The 21,802-nt window shown below is 42.1% G+C and overlaps 1 protein-coding gene across 1 annotated transcript in view; it reads left to right on the forward strand.

The window, feature by feature from the left end:
- The window catches only part of LOC137332546 (lateral signaling target protein 2 homolog), a 45,619-nt gene that overhangs the window by 15,454 nt on the left and 8,363 nt on the right, over nucleotides 1–21,802 (forward strand). Inside the window, exons 3-9 of the mRNA XM_067996458.1 lie at nucleotides 5,958–6,095; nucleotides 11,030–11,232; nucleotides 13,563–13,652; nucleotides 15,062–15,151; nucleotides 15,658–15,759; nucleotides 17,497–18,387; nucleotides 19,587–19,738. Of these exons, the coding sequence (XP_067852559.1) occupies nucleotides 5,958–6,095; nucleotides 11,030–11,232; nucleotides 13,563–13,652; nucleotides 15,062–15,151; nucleotides 15,658–15,759; nucleotides 17,497–18,387; nucleotides 19,587–19,738 (1,666 nt within the window). The remainder of the gene's footprint in view (nucleotides 1–5,957; nucleotides 6,096–11,029; nucleotides 11,233–13,562; nucleotides 13,653–15,061; nucleotides 15,152–15,657; nucleotides 15,760–17,496; nucleotides 18,388–19,586; nucleotides 19,739–21,802) is intronic.

Below are 21,802 nucleotides of genomic sequence, written 5' to 3' on the forward strand. Positions count from 1 at the left end.
CTGCAGGCCAGGCAGCATCTGGAAAAAAAGGTAGTTTTAGGTGAAAACCTTCATCAGAACCTCACTCCCCCCACTTATTATGTTTTGGCTTTTTCTGCCAGGTGGGAAAGTGTAGCAGCTTGTTTGTCATCATCTCCTGATGGCCAGACTAATTACAATAAACCTTCACTAACAGTGGGCTCTAAATATAGTTACAAGCAACAAATTGCTCAGTTTGTTAAATAGAGGGCATGAAATCATATTATGGGTCATGTGCTGCTCCTTGTTTTTACAGTTTGGACAGAATTGGCATTCTCTCGCGACGTCCTATTACCTCTTTTTTTTGTTGCTGACGTCGTTAGCTGCAATTAGTTTCCAAGGATTTTTCCAACCGACTGCTATTTATGGGGTTTTAAAACAAACATTTTTTGTGAATTGACTAATGTCCTTTTGTGCTCTGAAACTTGATCTTACTTTTGTCTGTTTGAAATTTGGCATATCTGTGTATTTTTCATTCTAATTTGGGTCTGAATAATTCTCATGTACTTCAACCATGATGAGTCATTATGGCATCATCCCCTTATTTAAAGGATTCTGCACTTCAACTAGTGATCGTGGAAAGGCTATCGCATCATCTGTATATCTTCTGAGATTTATCTGAGCATTTATTGGTGAATGGAAATTTTCTACTCTAGCTTCAACACCAAATTATTAATATATTGATTTTGAAAGGCATTCTTGTTTGATTCCCATTTCAAGGACATCTTTACCTATTTTTGTGAACTGATGCCCTGTCTGCCCTCCCAGGTGGATGTAAAACATCCCGTGACACTATTTAAAGAAGAGTAGGGGAGTTGTCCCCAGTGTCCTGGCCAATATTTATCCCTCAGCCGCCATCACTAGAACAGATTATCTGACCATTATCTCATTGCTTTTGTGGGACCTTGCTGTGTGGAAATTGGCTGCCACGTTTCCTGCACCAGCAGTATTTTTAATGCTTGGGTTCGGCTCACCACACAAGGAGATGCATTGTTATAAATACTAGTACCTTAAACAAAAACCTTTTTGTTTTTGGCTTGGTGAAAGGTCATGTTAAACAGATGGATGCTAAGTAGCAATTCTTGCTTTAAACCGTTCATTCGAACATAGTGGTCTTTGAAATTGAGCATAGATAACTTTTTAAACGGTTTAAAATGGTGCATTTTTCTAAAAGCCACTTTTATACAGCATTTTGATATTGAGGGGCCATTTTAGAAATATTGATACATCCCCAAACCCTGGATAAACTTGCTGCAAAATTTATATTTTCATGCTGCAAAATTTGGTTGGGATGCTGCAAAAATTGGCCTTGATGTACCAAGGAACTTGGGCTCTGGTGATGAAGCTTCTTGGCACTTGAACTTTTTCTCATTGCAACCAACTGTATAACTAAAGGTTTTCTATTAAATGCATAATGGTGGAATTTTTCAACTTTTAATCTCCATTTGTGACATAAGTGTTTACTTCCTTCAGCAGTTTTACTTTAGAGATGGGGATGAAATCTTGATTGACGAGATTGGGAATTCTCAAGCTGATCGAAGAAGGCTGCCAGCCAAATAATCCATGAGGTCTTCCTCTATGGATTCTCATACCTGCTGCCACAAAAAACAAATCAACAGAAGAATGAAGAATATTTTTCAAAGATCAAGAGGGCCAAAGTTCATTCATTATCAGTGTTACAGTCTTTGTTTGCTCACAATAGAAGAGTAGGAGAGGCTTATTTCAAATGTATTATTGCATTCCCTCCAAACTTTATTCCTGGGAATGGTAATTTCTAAATCCTTGTGGTCCCATATCTGCCATCCAGAACTTTCTTGAAAATTCACGTCTGCTAAAAGGGATAGAGCTTGAACAGTACTTGGGTTATCCATGAGGAAGAATTGGATTGGATAGGATGCATGCTTTCATTTTTCACAAATTTTCCTACAACACCTGATATTTTTATACTCTTCCACTGCTAGTTTTCAACTCTATTTTCTGGGCTCCAACACCCCTGATTGTTCATCTACTGTTACCTCTCTGGGTACTGCAATAGGTGCTACAGTGGGCCTCAGTGTCCTTGGGTTGTGGAGGGGAAATTCATTCAGGGGTCCTGCTCTCAATTTGTTATCCAATAGTCCCTGCTAAAAATAAGCGTGGGGTGAGAACAGAATCAAGTTTAAGTTGTGATAACCTCTTTAGTCAGATGATTTGCTAACATTTGCTGTGGAGGCTCGTGTACGAATAATGTGATTAAGCGCTAAGAGCGACTGGCACCCATTGAACTCTAACCCAGCAAGCACTCCATGTCAAAAACAAAATACTGCGGATGTTGAAAATCTGAAATAAAAATAAAGTGCTGGAAAAGCCCAGCAAGTCAGGCAGCATCTGTGGAGAGAGAAACAGAGTTAACGTTTCAGGTCGAAGACCTTTTGTCCGAACTAATGTCTTCAGGAGAGGGTTAAAAATTTGGTGAGGGAAGAAGAAATTAGTATAGCAGTCTGAATTTCAAAACTCAGCAGTTAGGGTGGAGACAATCTAACATTTCCTCAGTCCTCTGTTTAATGTGAGCAACTTATTAGCAATAGGCTTTCATAACTAAGACTTGGTCAGATTTGGAAATTATAGATCCAAGGGTTGGGTTCAGTGGTTAGGTATACTCCATATCTTGGGTACATTAGCATTAAACATGGCACACAAGGGCATAATGTATCATATTACCACACATATGCTATTCCAATCAATCAATACACATCAGAAGCTACACTTCAAGAACTCACAATGAGGTTGCACCCTTGTTGTTTCTCCTGGATACCACACAATTACGCACAATTGCTATGGGTGGTGCTCTTTTAAATATCACAACAATCAAATGCTCAATCATCAAGCGCCCCACCTAAAAGTGTGGGAACTGCTGTTGCGCACTGGTAGTTCAGTGTATATAGATGTTATTGCACATCAGAATAGAATAACGTATTTGTGGTAATATAATACATTATGCCCTTGTGTCCTGTTTAATGCTAATATATGGAATATTCCTTATCACTGAACCTAATCTGTGGATCTATAATTTCCAAATCTGAGCAATAGTCTTAGTTGTAAAAGTTTAGTGCTGATAAGCTGCTCACATTAAATAAAGGACTAAGGAAATGTTAGACTGTCTCCATCCTAACTGCTGTTTCAAAATTCAGACATCTATATTAATTTCCTCTCCCCTCACCATTTTATTAACCCTCTTCTGAAGACTATTGTTACTAAATGTCAGCTTTGGCACTTTTGCCTCTGAGTCAGAAAATCATGGGGTTGATACCCCTCTCCAGGATTTGAGCATTGGCTGTTTTATCAATACTGCACAGAGAGTGCTGCATTGCTGAAAGTGCCAACTTTCAAATGATGCATTAAAACGTTCAGGTAGACATAGAAGATCCCAATAGCACTATTAGGAAAAGAGCAAGATTGTTCTTCCAGTGTCCTGGCCAACATTTATCCATCAGCCAACACCATCAAAAACAGAGGTCATTTATCTCATTGCTGTTTGCAAGGCCTTGCTGTATGCAAATTGGCTGCCACAGAGACTAAACTCAAAAGTAATTCACTGACTATGAAGCACTTTGGAAAATCCTGAGCACGTGCAAGTTCTATATAAATACAAGTTCATTTTTTTTATTGTGCAATTATAGTAAATGTAGAATGTATGCATAATTAACCATAGCGACAGACACACGTCCACACGGTCTGAGAGCAATCCTGTGTAGGAACAATTCCCAATTGTTGCACAATCTTTGACTACCGTTTAAACTTCAAATCTAATGAACAAAACTGGCTGATGAAAAATTCCTGTGACAGACAGTTGGATATAGTTGAGTGAAACAAAACAATTAACTAACCCCCAGAAATTCTGGATGACCTGTTTCTAGAAACAATCAGGACCAAAAGATAATTCCTCTTGGAGGGACAGTTTCCTTTTGTGTGCTATTTGCAATGGAATTCTAAACCTATGTAAAAAGAATGAGTTTATGATTGCACAGAAGAAATCTTCCCTCTCTTCCTCTACCTTCTCCGATCCTCTCTGTCATTGTCCTGTTTAGATCTTTTAAAACCTGTTTAAAAGTTAACCAGGTCATGCCTGACACATACGTTAATCTTTAGACTTCTGAGACGTGAGGTGATGAAAAAATGGACTTTGGCTGGAAACAAAGGCTTATTTTTTTTGTTGTGCATCCCAACTCCAGGCAGGAGGCAGTTGTTTTGTCGCATTTTGCAGTATTGCTTTTCTTGCACACTGCAAAAACATTTCTACCAATTTAGGCTGTTACCAATACACTGGTATTGTAAAGGGAATAGCGTTTCAGTATACAGAGGTAATCAATGCTTTCTTGATGCGTTTTCATGGTTTGTTCACTTTTCAAAGAATGAAGATGAACAGGTGGCAAGGCAGCAAAAGCTTTGGCACTTGTTGGACTTCCTCAAAATTTTAGAATACTGAGTTATTGTGATTCTGGCACCCTTTGTTAACAAGAAGGGATTCCACTCCTTCAAGATGTAAATCTTTGATGTACAAAACATTATTATGCTGCTCACTGCATAATATCCCAGATCAGTGCATGATTCATTCATCCTTCAAGAACCTGTGTCTACCCAGTGATGTTCAACTGAATAGCTTTTGGTGAATCAAAGATTTCTACTGAAATCATGGCTGATGCTGGTTCACCCCCCCCCACACAATAATGCTGACAGGTTTTGCTAGTCAAGCACATAAGATCATTGGGTGTGGAGCACACATTTGGAATCCTTAATTGGTGATTGAGTTGCCTAACAATATGACCCCAAAAAAGATTTGTAAGAGCTTATTTATATGTTACTGTTGACCGGAGGTCACCGGTTACGGTTATTGGCTTAGTACAAAGAGAAGTCAATTCTCTCAACTCAATTTGCTTTATTCACGTCATTAGATCATATACATATAGCTTATATGTCTGGTTAGATATAGACATGCAGTTTGCACCAGGTTATACAGTTTTATACCCAAACTAGGATCTAAACGCACACCCACTAGGTTTCTCTGACACTCCGAGTGGTCACAGAATATAAAGGATAATACCCGAAAAGGAGGGCTGACGCTGGCCAGGCATTCCATGTTCTCTCTCTCTCTCTCTCTCTCTCTCTCCGTCCCTGACGTAGGTTCTTCCACTGCCGCGGTGGTTGGTCTTCGCTCTGGCTCCACGCCCCAGATTCTTCATTCTTATTCCAAATCTTATCTCTTCAAGCTGTGCTGTCTCTCTCTCTCTCTCTCTCTCTCTCGCCTAGTCTGTGTCTTCTCATTGGCTCTGTCCCAAGGACTTAGGTATCATTACTCCTTTTCTAAATAAGGACTTGTGTCTTATCACATCTCCTTTGTCTTTCACAAAACTTAGCTAATTCAAACCGGTTCCAGCCAGCTCGGGCCAGCAACTGAACTCTGGTTACTTCAGTTCAAAAGTTGCTTTTGCCTGTGTGTCAGCAGTTCAGAATAAACTCACTAGTTTCTGCATCCCCTGGCCAACATTACATAACTTGGTGTGAGTCAGTCAGTCACACCGATAAATTAGTACATTTGTATTCGGCTGAAGGATTTGTTCTCCAGATCATTGTGGTGGTAGAAAGTGATTACTTGTATCAGGAGAAGGGAAGAGACTGCCTCTGTTTGCTATTTGTAGCAAAATTTGAAATGTGTACATAGAGAATGCATTTATCATAAATCTTCCTCCCTAAAAGTCTTATTTCCATGGATAGAAACCATGTTCTTCAGACAGAATCTGTGTTGTGTTGCTGGAGGATACAGTGGGGATTGGTGGGTGGATTTCCTCCCTTATCCCCACAGTTCTCCCCTCTCTTTTCCTGCCCCCTCCCTCCCACATAACACCTTTCCATCATCAACCTGGCGATCCAGTTATTGGTTCCACTTTTTTTTTAATTTTCAGGACCACATGCTACAGATAATTAATCAGATCATGGATGAATGCATCCCCAATGAGCGACCAAATCGAGATTTCCATGTCAAGTTTCCAGATGAGGTTTTACAGGACCACCTAGGAGTACAGCTGTGGTTTGCTGCTGAGGTAGGCCTCTGAGGGGTGGGGGGCAGTGTGGGTCTTCAGACTACAACATGATCATACGCCCTTGCATAATCCCGGTTTGCACATTTACAACTATTCCTGGCTTTGAGAGAACGCTGGCTATAACTTTGACCGTTCTGCACATAACAGACAATTTGTGGGTGTCAACTGTAGCTTATCATGGTTACCTGCTGCTTAAATCTGCCAGTCATAATTGGGAGAAATGGCAGGTTTGATTGTTGTAGTTATCTATATTAACTGAAGCTCTTTGGAACCTGTACTAAGCTAAAATCAATAGCTCAACACAAGGGTGTATATCATCATCATCAGGGTGTGACTGGCAGTCTATTTTGGTTTAGCAGTTGGCAATCAAAGACTATCCAAGAAGCATTGAACAAGAAAAAAAATCTATTTGGTTCTTCAAGCTAAGTTCTTCCAACAGGCCATACATGACTTGCACTGCCATAGACTCTGTCCAATTTAGTTAATCTTCTGTAGGAACAAAAAAACAAAGTTGGTACTTCCAAGAAGATAAAATTCAGTGAAATTTCTCACTAACCACAAAAGGCAATCAAAAATGCTCCAGGGAATCTTATTGAACAATACAATCCACAGTAGTTATTCCTGACTGGTTGCATTCCACTATTCAGTATACCATTTATTCCGTGCTATGTTTTAAAGCTTGTCTATAAATGTTAAGACATCTGGCATTTCCTGAATTGTATGTTTACATGCAAACAAACCAGTTTAAAATTCTCCTTCCAGTCCCAGAAACAATGTTTTTCATTTCCATGTGTGTATTCCTTGAGTCGGGATGACCAGGGATGATCCTTCTCCTTGAGGAAGGGAGAGGACAAGGCCTCATCCTTAGTTTTGACACAATTCGATGCACATGTGGAGATTCAAATAATGGGTGAATGGGACCTTTGTTTATCCAGTGTGTCACTGCATTCTGGAAGTTAAGACAGTATCATAATATTCCCTCCGTATCTTTGCTGCTGGATCATACTGAAGTATCATAAGAACATAAGAAATAGAAGCAGGAGTAGGCCATCCGGCCCCTCAAGCCTGCTCTGCCATTCAACAAGATCATGGCTGATCTTCTACCTCAATGCCATTTTCCTGCACTATCCCCATATCCCTTGATTCCTTTAATATCTAGAAATCTATCGCTCTCTGTTTTGAATGTACTCAATGACTGAGCCTCCACAGCCCTCTGGGATAGAAAATTCCAAAAATTCACCACCCTCCTGAGTGAAGAAATTTCTCCTCATCTCAGTCTTAAATGGCCTACCCCTTATTCTGAGACTGTGACCCCTGGTTCTAGACTCCCCAGCCAGGGGAAACATGCTCCCTGCATCTACTCTGTCGAGCCCTGTAGGAATTTTGTATGTTTCAATGAGATCGCCTCTCATTCTTCTAAACTCTAGAGAATACAGGCCTAGCCTACTCAATCTCTCCACATATGACAATCCTGCCATCCCAGGAATCAGTCTGGTGAACCTTCATTGCACTCCCTCTGTGGCAAGTATATCCTTTCTTAGATAAGGAGACCAAAATTGTACACAATACTCCAGATGCGGTCTCACCAAGGCCCTATATAATTGCAGTAAGACATCTTTACTCCTGTCTACTGTACTCAAATCCTCTTGTAATAAAGGCCAACATACCATTTGCCTTCCTAATTGCTTGCTGCACCTGCATGTTAGCTTTCAGTGACTCATGTACAAGGACACCCAGGTCCCTTTGAACATCAACATTTCCCAATCTCTCACCATTTTAAAAAATATCCTGCATTTCTGTTTTTCCTACCAAAGTGGCTAACTTCACATTTTTCCACATTATATCCCATCTGCCATGTTCGTGCTCACTCACTTAGCTTGTCTATATCCTCTTGAAGCCTCTTTGCATCCTCCTCACAACTCACATTCCCACCTAGTTTTGTGTCATCAGCAAACTTGGAAATATTACATTTGGTCCCCTCATCCAAGTCATTGATATAGATTATGAATAGCTGGGGCCCAAGCACCAATCCCTGCGGTACCCCACGGGTCGCAGTTTGCCAACCTGAAAAAGACCCGTTTATTCCTACTCTGTTTTCTGTCTGTTAACCAATTCTCAATCCATGCCAGTATATTGCCCCCAATTCCATGTGCTCTAACTTTGTTCACCAACCTTCTGTATGGGACCTGATCAAAAGCCTTCTGAAAATCCAAATACACTACATCCACTGGTTCCCCCCCTTATCAATTCTACTAGTTACATCTTCAAAGAACTCCAATAGGTTTGTCAAACATGATTTCCCTTTCATAAGTCCATGTTGACTCTGCCAAATCCTAAGTGTCCTGTTATCACATCCTTTATACTAAATTCTAGCATTTTCCCTACTACTGATGTCAGGCTAACAGGTCTGAAGTTCCCTGTTTTCTCTCTCCCTCCTCAAATAATGGGGTTACATTTGCTACCCTCCAAATCTGCAGGAACCGTTCCAGAATCTATAGAATTTTGGAAGATGACAACCAATGCATCCACTATCTCTATAGCCACCTCTTTCAAAACCCTGGAATGTAGATCATCGGGTCCTTGGGATTTATTGACTTTCAGTCCCGTTAATTTCTCTAATACTATTTTTTTCACTTCATACATGGTCACAAAACTTCATTTAAAAATCCCTTTATTATAGTATGCAGTTCAGTTTCTATGATTTAACCAGTATTCTATCTTGTTAGCTCCAGGAAATATTTTTCATATTTCACAGTGACTTTCAGTTAAGATCAAATCACATTGTGAAGTTTTTCCTCATACAACTACTTAACTGGAACCATTTCATAATCTGCATCAATTTTGTTCCCACTTAAATCAATAAAATTGGGATATAAAATTTTAATTACATATGAAAGATGTGGAGCCATCAGATACAGTCAGTATTACATAATTCCTCAAAAGCAAAATACTGCAAATGCTGGTAATCTGAAATAAAAACAGTAAATACTGGATAAACTCGGCAAGTCAGGCAGCATCCGTGGAGAAAGAAACAGTTAACGTTTCAGGTCAAAGACCTTTCATCAGAACTGGAAGATGCTTTAAAAACTGTTAACTCCAAGTACAGAGCCAGGCAAAAGGTTGTTGGGTGGGGGAGGAGGAGGAAAGAATAAAATGGAAGGTCACTATGAATATCTAGTTTCTCTATACCTCCATCCCCTACCAGGATGGCCTGCGGGCCCTCCGCCTCTTCCTTGACTGAAGGCCCAACCAGTCCCCATCCACCACTACCCTCCTCTGCCTGACTGAACTTGTACTTATGTTGAACAACTTCTCCTTTGACTCCACTAAGTTCCTCCAATTAAAAGCTATGCCTGCTTTTTGTGGGATACGTGGAACATTCTTTGTTCAAGTCTTACTCTGGTCCCCTCCCTCACCTTTTTTTCCAGTACATCGATGACTGTATCAGTGCCATTTCCTGCTTTTGCTCCGAACTGCAAAATTTCATCAACTTTGCTTCCAATTTCCACCCTGCCCTCATCTTCACATGGTTCATCTCCAACTCTTCCCTTCCTTGACTTCTCTATCTCCATTTCTGGGGATAGGCTGTCAACTAATATCTACTATAAGCCCACTGACTTTCACAGGTATCTTGATTAAACTTTCTCACCCTGCTTCCTGTAAAGACTCCATTCTCCCAGTCTCTCTGTCTCCGTCACATCTGTTCTGATGTCTCCTTCCATACCAGTGCTTCCGATATGGCTTCCTTTTTCTTCAATCGAGGATTCCCCTCCACTGTGGTTGACAGGGCCCTCTACTGTGTCTGTCCCATTTCCTGCACTTCTGCCCTCACCCTTTCCCCTCCCTCCCAGAACCACGATAGGATCCTCCCTTGTTCTCACGTTCCACTCCACTAGCCTCCGCGTTCAACAGATCATCCTGTGCTATTTCCACCTCCTCCAGCACGATGCCACCATCAAATACATCTTTCCCCTCCCCTTTCAGCATTCCTAAGGGACCGTTCCCTCCGTGACAACCTGGTCCACTCTTCCAACACCCCTTCCCGTGCAAGCACAGGAAATGCAACACCTGCCCTTTCACTTCTGCCCTTCTCACCATCCAAGGCCCCAAACACTCCTTCCAGGTGAAACAGTGATTTACTTGTACTTCTTTCAATTTAGTATACTGTATTCACTGCTCACAATGCAGTGGTCTCTCGATTGGGTGATCGCTTTGCTGAACACCTCTGTTCAGTCCACAAGCGTGACCCTGACCTTCAGGTTGCTTGCCATTTTAAATCCCCTTCCTGCTCCCCTTCTGACCTCTCTATCCTTGGCCCCTTACACTGTTCCAGTGAAGCTCTAGGAACAGCGTCTCCTCTTTCGATCAGGCACTTTATAACCTTCTGGACTTGACATTGATTTCAATAACTTCAGAACATAACCACTGCTCCCATTTTTTTCAGACAGCTGGTGCTGGTAATGGTTCTTCTGTTGCCATTTACAGCCCCTCTAGACCCATCTTTTGTTTCTTTACTTGTCCCATTACCACACTTTTTTTTTCCTTGCACATCATCCCTTTTATCACTTAATCACTCCTGCCCTCCATCCTATCAGACTTTTTCCTTTTGTTATTTCCTCCACCACCCCCCTCCCCCCCCCACCCACACACTTTTGCCTGGCTCTATACTTGCTTAAAAATGATTAAACTTTTAACCACTTCCAGTTCTGACAAAAGGTCATTGACCTGAAACACTAACTGTTTTTCTCCACAGATGCTGCTTGACCTGCTGGGTATTTCCAGCATTTTCTATTTTTATTTAATAATTCTTCAAGTATCCTTTGTGTAAATTCTAATCTCTACCGAAAACTCTTTTATTAGTTGATATGTGGATGGGGAGTGTATCTGATGTGCGAGAGAGCAAGGAGGAATTAACCTGCCTTGTTTATCTTAAGTGCTTAGTAGCTGGTTCCCTCATCGAAGTGCACGAATCCGAAATGCTTCTGCTGCGCCCACTGGCGGAGGACCTCCTGCGCAGTCTGGAGGAGGTGCGGTACCTTCTCCGGGAACAGTGTCTCTCCGATTACAGTGTCTATACAGATGACATCAAAGCAGCTCTTGTTCGGTTTGACAGACTCTTTGCTGAGTTTGAGTTAAGGTAAGGATGTAATAAAAAAAAAACAGTCAGAGCCACAGGCCTTTGCACAATGGCAGTTTCAACTTCTGTATTGAAATTAAGCTAAGACTGAAGATCTGATCTTTTCTTTGACCAAATGGTAGAGTTAAAGCTCCAGCTTGTATTGGTATATCTGTCTGAATTCTCAATCTCGTGGGATGGTGGAGGTGGCTTTGTGGTATCGATTATTTTCCTTCCGCAACTCAGAATGGCAAAAGCTATTACCCATGCTCCTCAGCAGAAGTGAAGCCACTCCATAATCTTTATAGAGCAGTTTCACTTGCTTAGCAGTGTATGTGAACTTTGTCAAGACCAGAAAGGATTAAAAAGTGTGAGCCAAGTTGAACACTGCATCAGTTACATATAATGGAAGAAAAGACAAAATGGGTGGGCTTTTCTAATTATATGGAACGGGAGGGTTTGTTTTTTCAGTACATTATGGAGGTGTACTTGGAGCTGGTGTACTTGGTCTTTTCCGACATGGCGTGCTTGGACAGCTCCCCAGGCGGCAGCAACATGAATACGGCGGTCTGGATCTCCCGGGCGCTGATGGTATGGGGCTTGTTGTAATGGGCTAGGCGGGAAGCCTCACCCGCGATGCACTCAAAAATGTAAATTGTAAACAATTTTACAACACCAAGTTATAGTCCAGCAATTTTATTTTAAATTCACAAGCTTTCGGAGGCTACCTCCTTCCTCAGGTGAACGATGTGGAAATGAAATCCTCGAAATGAAGTCGCATTTATAATTCACAGAACAATGCTTGGTGATAACAGACAGTTTTTTCAACTGCCCGTTGCCAAGGCAATCAGTGTGCAGACAGACAGGTGTTACCTGTCAGGTCTCAGAATTTACAAATCACCAAAAAAAACAACAAACAAAAAAAAACAGATAGAGAGGTAGAAACATAGAAAAGACAGCAACTGACCCGTTATATTAAAAACAGATAACATTTGTTCGCTGGTGGGGTAACGTGTAGCGTGACATGAACCCAAGATCCCGGTTGAGGCCGTCCTCATGGGTGCGGAACTTGGCTATCAATTTCTGCTCGACGATTTTGCGTTGTCGTGTGTCTCGAAGGCCGCCTTGGAGTACGCTTACCCGAAGGTCGGTGGCTGAATGTCCTTGACTGCTGAAGTGTTCCCCGACTGGGAGGGAACCCTCCTGTTTGGCGATTGTTGCGCGGTGTCCGTTCATCCGTTGTCGCAGTGTCTGCATGGTCTCGCCAATGTACCATGCTCCGGGGCATCCTTTCCTGCAACGTATGAGGTAGACAACGTTGGCCGAGTCACAGGAGTATGAACCATGCACCTGGTGGGTGGTGTCCTCTCGTGTGATGGTGGTATCTGTGTCGATGATCTGGCATGTCTTGCAGAGGTTACCGCGGCAGGGTTGTGTGGTGTCGTGGACGCTGTTCTCTTGAAAGCTAGGTAATTTGCTGCGAACGATGGTCTGTTTGAGGTTGGGTGGCTGTTTAAAGGCGAGTAGTGGAGGTGTGGGGATGGCCACACCTCAAAAATGTAGTTCACAAAGGAGTTCATGATGCTGATGGCCTTGGAGGAGGAGCCGATGTCGGGGTGAATCTGCTTCATCACTTTGTAGATGTAGTTGGAGTAACTCTCCTTCGCTTGTTGCTGCTTTATTCAAGGTTTTCTTGGCGCCCTTCTTGAGAGCTGCTTTCTTCTCCTCAGGCATTTTCAAACTCAATTTGGGGGTTAAATCTGACACTTCTGTCTTTGTGGCTGTCTGACTACACTCTTGTGATTCCAGCCAACAACCAACCACACAAGAACAGTATCTCTGGCTTTTTGCATGGTGTGAAACACCGTCCCTTTTAATCCATGCCTTTTTAAAACATTTTTTTGCACTCCTGTAACTGTGATGACTGACACTGCAGGTGAAAAATCTTGATTATGCCAAAAGAAAAATTGTTTGAATTTGAGAACTGACCTCAAAAGTAAGCTTTTCTGTTTTTTTTCTTACTTTCTGCACATGACATCATGTTATTAAAGGCCCTAAGAGTAGTAGTTAAAATTGAGCAGTTTATGAATAAATATTATTGGAAAAAGTATTGGGCAAATTTTATTTCATTTTGGGAGGAGAGAGAAAAGCTGCAGTGGCATAACGCACAAATTTAGTGGTGGTGTGTGTTGTGATTTAAGTTGCATCGTGCTCTTGGCAAACCTGTTTTTCTGTTTGCAACCAAATACCTTTTAGCAAAATGAAATGATATCTTGTAATATCAGCTTATACACTAAACAATCTTCCATATAAAGTTGTAGCTTGTTCTGAAATGTTGCCCTGTATTCCAGCTATGTTTCTGCGGTGGTTCCTATCAAATCTCCTGAGGAGCTCTACAATCAGCAACAGATTATTGTGCTCTTCTGTGAAACTATAGATAGGTCAGTATCTCAATTGAATTTCCAAGTTCTTTGCATGAATATCCCTTCCCCCTCCATCCCTTTTAAGCTCCCACAATTGTCTGTTGTTTCTGCATTTAGTCCAGACTGTCCTGCTGAATGTCTAGATGATGCTGTTTTCCATCGCCATGCTTTTTCTGACCTAAGAGAGTGGAGAAGTCTGTTGACGCTGTCACCAGCAGATAATACATTTCTTTCTGTGCAGTGGAACTAATGCAGGAGGCATACTGAAGGGTTGAACTTAAACTGACCATTCTACTCTCCCTGGGTCAGTGTTGAGGGAGTGCTGCACTCAGGTGCCATCTTTTGGATGAGAAGTTAAACCGAGGTCCGTCTGCCCCTCTGGTAGATGTAAAAGATCCCATGGCACTATTTGAAGAACAGCAGGGAAATATACTGGCCAACACTTATCTTTCAACCAACATCACTGAAAACAATTTATCAGATGATTTATCTTATTGATGTTTGCAGAACCTTGTTGCATGCAAAATTGGCTGTCATGTTTGCCTACATTACAACAGTAACTACACCTTCAAATAAAAAGTACTTCATTGGCTGTGAAGCCATTGGTGGGGTGGGGGGGGCGGTCGTGGGTGGTGTGTGTGTAGATTCCATTTATTGTATATCTATGTACAATACTTAATATTCATTGGCATTACATTTCATTGTCCCCCATTGTTTGCCTGATTTAATAGTTGATCTAAACCCTTCTAACTTGTTAGTTCCATGTTCTGCCTCCCTCGTTTTAGATTTGTATGCAAATTTGCTATGCTTACAGCACATCTCTGTATACAAGTCATTTATGTAGACAGGAAACAACAGGGATCCAGACATCGACCTGGGGGCTTCACTCAATAATTCCCTGATGTGTAACTCTTAGGAATACTGTGTGTCCTGATTTTTAACCAACCTTATCCATTCCCATGATCCATCTTGTATTCCTGTGGCTTCTAGTTTAATTAGTTTGTTGTTTGTAACTTTGTCAAAAGTTTCCTTGAAGTCCAGATAAACTTATGATAAGTAGTTCGACTATATACTTGAAAACTTACTCAACTTTTTGATGACATTACAAGGCAAGATTTTCCCTTCTAAATCTATTCTAGCTGATTCTTCCTAATATAGTGCTGTACCAGGTACTCCTAGCTTATTCCTAAATGGTTTCCATCATTTTACCTGTTATTGATATTAAGCTAATGAGCATGTAGTTTTCCTAGCTGAGATTTGAAATCCTTATTGACACATGTTTATTGATCCAATTATCTGTTTATTACTTGGATTCAAAGGTCGCTGTACTAATTACAAGTGTAGAATCCACCATTCCTACTGCATTTAGGTATCATTCCTCATGATTTCATACTTGCTATATCAAATGTCGTCTTTCCCTTCTGCAGGGCATTGAAGCTGGGTTACTTTACACAAGAGATGATTGATGGCTTAGAACCTGTGCTGATGTTTACCATTCCCCGCCTTGCTATCATTTGGTAAGAAGCACAGTTCATGAATATTGGAGGTATTTGGCATCTTGTGGAGACCTTTACCTGGTTGCTGTTGTGTGTAGAGGGCGTCTGAATGAAATTCTCATGTTTGTGTTTCATGAAAGCTGGACCTAAAATGGAAACTGGCAAACTTCTAGCTCTTTGATCTCATCCAGAATGATTGGGTAACCATTACCCTTTTCATATCTGGGATCTGGGGTTCAATCCAGCTCACATTAATGGGAATGGGATGCCAGTTATAGAAAACGCCCGATTTTCACTTCCACAAAGGTGATGAAAACCAGGCGGTTTCTATATCAAGTGACTGATCTGCAATCAGTAGCACTTTTACACCCAGGCAACAAGTTCAAAATCTACCACCTGCTTTTTGGCATCTGATTTTTGAGACCAATCAACCTTTACACGGTTTAGCACTACAGTAATACTAAAATGATGCCAACTGCTCCCATCCAGCTGACTGTATCCAGACCAATTTTGTTTTCTATTTCCAGTGGACTTTTGATCTACCCAGAGGGACCCCTCAACCTACAGCAGCAGCCGGATGACATGTCCAAGCTCTTTAAACCTTTCTACGCCCTCCTGCAAAAAATAAGGTAAGGGGCACGTTCTCTTAAAGAAGAAAGGACCTTATTTCTTTTAGCATACAAGAAAGTGAAACATGACAAGGTAGGAGAACAGAAAATGTTGGAAATATTCAGCTGGCTGGTTGGCATCTGAAGGAGAAAGATGGGCTAATGAGATGTGATTCTCCATGAACATTGGCACCACCAGGCTGGAAATTAATGTGGCTGATATCTGTACTTAAGTCTGATCCTGATATATTTTCTTTTGACTCTGTTGCCAACCAAGGTATCTTGGAAGTTTTGTTTTTGTTTGGTCTTCAGTTCAATTTGTGGTTTGGAAGAGATTTCCTTTTAGTCGTGTATTTAGTCCTAGTGTCTTGCAGGACCTGAGGCTATCCTACTCCCTGTGTGTACACTATGAACTCTGCAGCCTACACTATTAGTACCTGGAGATCAATAACTTTTATTATAAAATTAGTGCCCAGTCACTGAGCCTCTACCTGTTCTATGGGCCTGTGAGTGACTACCTGCAACCCCCTCGCATAGCAAAGCAATCCTGTCCATTCTAAGTAACCCCCTTGATTTTGTAACACCTTTAAACTTCTATCGCTGATCAAGTGCTCACAGACCACTTTCTTATCTCCCTCTTTCTATCTATTTATTTATTTATTTATATATATATATATATCCATCCCCCTTACAGCTCAGACCTCTCCACTTTCACTTTCTACCCTTGGACAAAATGACCTCCTCCAACTCTCTCCAGTGCAGCCTTAATTTTGCCACCTGATGTCTCCATTACTGCCTCATCCCCATTAGATCTTGACGGTTGCTCGCACCCATCACTCAACCTTGTACAACAGTCACTCCCTTAGCCTCAAGTTCACTGGCTCAAAAGTACCTGATATGCAACTGGCCTGGTAGTTCACCACCAAACATGGTTTGAATTTCTCAAGATTTAGCATTGCTCCATTTCCCTGGTTAAAACTGCCCAGAAACAACTGCAAACTCATTGATCGCTAATATTCTCCTCCATCTTCCTTTTTCATCCCATCCACACTTACGCACTCCATTATCTCCTAAATTCTACAAGCTTACACTTGTCCAAATCGAAGGCCAACCACAACAGAACTATATAGTGTCTGATCTCTTTTTTTCTCTCTCTTTCCCTCTCCACCCCCCTCTCCCCCTGCCTTGAATGCAAAGCTGTGTTCCTTCCCTCTTTGAGACTATTAACAGATTTTGAAATACTGGAAAGTAGTGTAAAATATCTTGCACTATGCAAAGGTCAGAATGGACAAGGGCTAGATGTAAACGAATTTGAACAAAAAAGGCATTAGAAAGAGAGTTGAGTCAAACGAGCATCTAAATTGGAAGGCAAAATATGTGACTGATATCTATTGGGAGAATCCAAGTGTACAATGACTAAGTTGTTTGCTTACCATAGAGCCGTATGATATTGGGTTCAAATCCCCAAGATTGTGCTTTTTAATGACTATGACTTGCATTTCTAAAGAGAGAATGTAAATATATCTTTCAATTTAGTCAACCATTTTGCAATCTTCTTTTGCTCCTCCATGATACTGAAAGCCAACAGAACTGTGAATCTACAGATACTTTTTTGAAGTCTGAACAAGGGTATTTACATTTCTGCCCATGAAATTGATTGGGCTTCTTCAAACATGTAATTGGTTATAAACCTGATCATTTTATCACCGTTTTTCTGTAAAATGAACATCTTGTCTTAATCTTTCACCCTATCCCTAGGGACTTACTTTATGTCCTCTCAGAAGAAGAACTCTCTTTATTGGAGAAGAGCCTATGTGCTGTAGAATCTGAGGATTTCTTCAATGCCCAAACAATGTTGCCCAGCCTTTCATCCCTTCACAACAGCACATTGCATCATGAGGTGTTTGATGAACCAACCTATGCAAGTGGGGTTTCACCTATTCAACATGATTCTGAGGAGCGCAACCAGTTAAAGTTGATCGTCCACCAAGCAACCACTGAGGTGAATTCTCAGCTGCCTACCTCCAATGCATCCAATTCACTAAAGCAAACCCCAAATGAAATAATAGATTCGCTGGAAGCTTCTAACCTTAGACTTGAGAGAGAAAGTGAAATGAGGAGACAAGAGCTTGGATGGGACACCAATGACAGCGCACCAGAGAATGCACAAAATCAAAACAAAACCATCTTGGGAGATAGCCCCGAGTCGCCTTTATCTGCTTCTACTGACAGCTTGACCGATTTCAATGTCATTCAGTGCCTTAGTGTTGCAGAAGATAACCTTGATTCAGAAGCTGACCGTCCAGAATTAGTCGGTGGGCTTGAGACGACTGTGGCGTCTGCATTTAACACCATCCAAACTCACATTTCTACTGTTACTCCAGATACGAGCTGTACACCAACAACTTCTGACCAGGACCATGTTGCCCATTTGTTAATTGCTGATTGTTCTGGTGCGCACACTCTAAAGCAAAAATCTGGGGCTTCATCTTTTCTTGGAGGTAGTCCAAATAAAGAGCATATGGAAGGAGTTGAGGAGCAAAGTGAAATGGAAGTTGTCAGCTGTGAAATGACAAAACAGTACAGCTGTAACAAAAGAATCTCAAATACTTCTATGGTGCCTGAAGACCAACACATGAGTGACACCAGGTGAGAGGATTTCTGAGGTTTAGGACATTACAGGTGTAATGACAAATACAGTTCCAAATAAGAACTAAGGATTGTCCAAAAAAATTTTTTAGAACTAGATAGTTTGTTGAGGTGAATAGTTAGGTTTAACCATAGAATATTTTTGTTTCCTTCCTGTGCTCTCAGCTGCAGTAGAGCCTAAAGGAAATTAAAACCCACCAGATGCACCATAACCTAATGGTACAGTAGTTTGCTTTTGCCTCTGGTCAAAACAAGCATGTAGAAGCACTGTTAAGCGCACCTCTTGATCATCATTGCTTAGTTCCTGCATGTTTCCCATTGCTTTTTTGGGGGGCATCATGGAACGTGTTTTGGGTTTTAAGCAACTTGAGCATTTTATTGGCAAAATAGTTTGTTGTACAAAGTAGCCACTTCAAAAGTGAACTTCAACCATTTTGAGTTTAATTAAGGTGTTAACACTTCCTTTAGAAGAGAAAACTCTTGCTTGGGGATACAGGCTGGAGAAATTTACTGTACAATTTAAGAAACTCCTTCAAAACTTGCAACCTATCTTGGGCAGAACTCCTGAAGGGTAGCCAGCCCCGAAAGAATCGAGCAATCAATCCTCTTAAAGCAACTAAACTTTCCTTTTTGGGCCAAAGAGGTTCTTATATATTGGACCTAATGGGAAACCAGCAGGGGAATAGGAAGTAGTCTGAGATTTCTGGACACGACTGGTGAATCAGTCACATCTTCCTCTGCTTCTTCTGGTTTACATGACCAATATCATTTTTACCTTCATGGTTGAGACCTTCTCCTACTACCAAATTGAGGGCAAGAAAAAATGGTCCAACAGCATCCTTGGATTAACAGGACCAGTTCTTTGGATCAGTCCGTCAACATGTGGGCAGCTTTGATAGTTTTCATAACTCTTGAGCCAGACAGCAGATTACGTTCAGCTAAGAAAGTTAAATTTTTTTTTTCCCCACTGGTCTTTAATCATTTTGAAATCTACAAGAGATTTAGTGACCTATTTATTGTCTCTGAAAGCACCAGAAGGGAAAACCCCAGATTGTAACTCATTCATTACCAAAATATCCAATAAATGCTGCTATAGGCAATATAGTTGTGCACTCCTAAAACACTGGTCACATTGTCATAATTTCATTTGAAAGTAAATTAGGTACTTTTATTCGCTGATTTGTGTGCTTTGCTGGCAGAATGTCTGAAAGTGAAAATGAGTCTCGTGTCGTGGATCGTGAAACAGTGAGGCATGCAGTGCAGGCTGTGAGAGCGGTAGTAAGGGAGGAAATTCGATTACGATACCGCAGTAGTAGTGATATGCTTCATCGGCTCTTTGTCTGTATCTCAGGTACGTCACTTAGGACTTTAAGGCTGCACATCTGGTTTTAGGACATTAAAAGTCTTCTGTAAAGCTTTATTTTCATTTAAGGGGTGTGATATTGCAGCATTAATGTGTGGTGCCATGGAGTGCTAAGATGCATTTCTGGTTTTCATGCCCCTCGTTCCACCGACCTCCTGACTGTGGCCATGTTGCTGTAAATGGGAGGGTGGAAAATCCAAGGGAGTGTTGGTTCTATGCACATCCTAGTGGCGCTGTAGGCCAGAGAGTGGGAGACCTCCCCACTTCTGGTATGTGGTGTAGGGAGACTGGGCTGGGGAATAGGTCATGGTAACCTCATGCTTGTGGTACTGGACTAGTAACCCAGAGATCATGAGTTCAAATCCCAACATGTAAAGTACAATTCAATAAATCTGGTAGTTTGTGGGCTCGCACTAGAAAATGAAAAAGCTGTCAGATTATCGTTAAAAACCCAGCTGGCTCACTAAAGTCCATCTCTACCCAGTCTAGCCTATACGTGACTCCAGTCCTACACTGCGTGGTTGACTCTTTATGCCCTAGTTTTTGCGCAAGGCCTAGTAGTAACATGCAGAACTAACGCGATCTTTATTTAAAGAGAACACTACTGAAGCACTAATGTCCACTCAATAGGAAGCGCGTAACAAAGGAAGCCAATACCACCCCATCCCCATTCCCATTATTTCTATCGTATTTTATTTTAGACACAGTCTTATTTAAAAATACATTTAGATTCCATTTTAAGTTCATTTTTTTTAAAAAAATGTTTCGGCTTTCACTCTAAAAGCATCTTGATTTCACGAGCTGTGTTTAGAATCTCTTGAGATTTGTTTTTCTTGTGAAATGTGATTTTGAAACCCATAGCCCAGGTGTTTCTCATACTGAGTACACAGAGTGACAATAGCTGGAATGGGTTGCCAGGGAGGGGGGTTAAAGCTAGAATACTGGATTCACTTAAACAGCTAGATGGTGAAATGGGAAAATAAGTTATTATTCTGAAAGGACTGAAGGACCTTAGTCATCCGAACCAGTCTTGAGTATTTTTCCAGAGTTAATGTTTCAGGTTGAAGACCTTTCGTCAGAACACCATCCTGGTAGGGGATGGAGGTGTAGAGGGACTGGACATCCACAGTGACCTTCCATTTTGTTCTTTCCTCTTCCTCCCCTACTGACACCCCCCCACCTTTTGCCTGGCTCTGTACTTGCTTAAAAAACTGTTAACTCTTTAACATCTTCCAGTCCTGACAAAAGGGGCTCGATTTTAGGATCGTGTTTCCGGCGGGTTCCCAGCGGGGTGGCCCCGAAAATCCCGATCTCCGGTCACATGACCGGATCGCGACGAAATCCCGGCCACTTCCGGGTACCGCGCTGACGTGCGGGGCTGCGCGCGCAAGCCCCGCTGGTGGGAATCCCGCAGGCAATTAAAGCCAGCGGGGTTCCACTTGAGAGTACTTACCTTGCTCGTTGTGGTCAGTTAATGAGCTGAAGCAGCTGTCAAAAGAGGAAGTGTGGGATTTTAGGTTCAAGGCAGTGAGTTTCCCACACTGGGGGAAACAGTCTCCCTCCAACCAGGCGTGTTGCAGCCAGCAGCCTGTGGCAGGTGCCAAGGTGCGCTCCACGGGGGAGAGCCCTCACCCACGCAGGAGGCCACCGCGTCACATAGGGCAACCCCTGCCCTCCACCACCCCCTGCCAAGCCAGAGAACAGACCGACACGAAACCGCAGCCCCAGTCCGAGGAACCACACACCTACCCTGCACAACCCCTCAGACCGACACCTGCCAGTTGGGTGGTGTGTGGAGACCCTCGGAGGACGAAGAGCATGACCAGCACCAGCAGCCTCGCAGTCCACGCCGTCCGCCGCAGAGACGTGGATCCCCCCAACACGGTGGTGTTGCACGCCCACCTGCACAGCAGGAGGGAGGGCTACCGCAGAGAGAGACGCGTCGCAGAGGGCACTACCCTTGCCACAGGGTCCACAGACCGAGGCGCAGCTCCCCGGACCTCTTCGAGCAGCAGTGCACAGGGAGGCGCAGATTCGCTCGACATGTAGTCG

This window comes from Heptranchias perlo, chromosome 14, assembly GCF_035084215.1.
Source record: "Heptranchias perlo isolate sHepPer1 chromosome 14, sHepPer1.hap1, whole genome shotgun sequence".
Taxonomy (NCBI): domain Eukaryota; kingdom Metazoa; phylum Chordata; class Chondrichthyes; order Hexanchiformes; family Hexanchidae; genus Heptranchias; species Heptranchias perlo.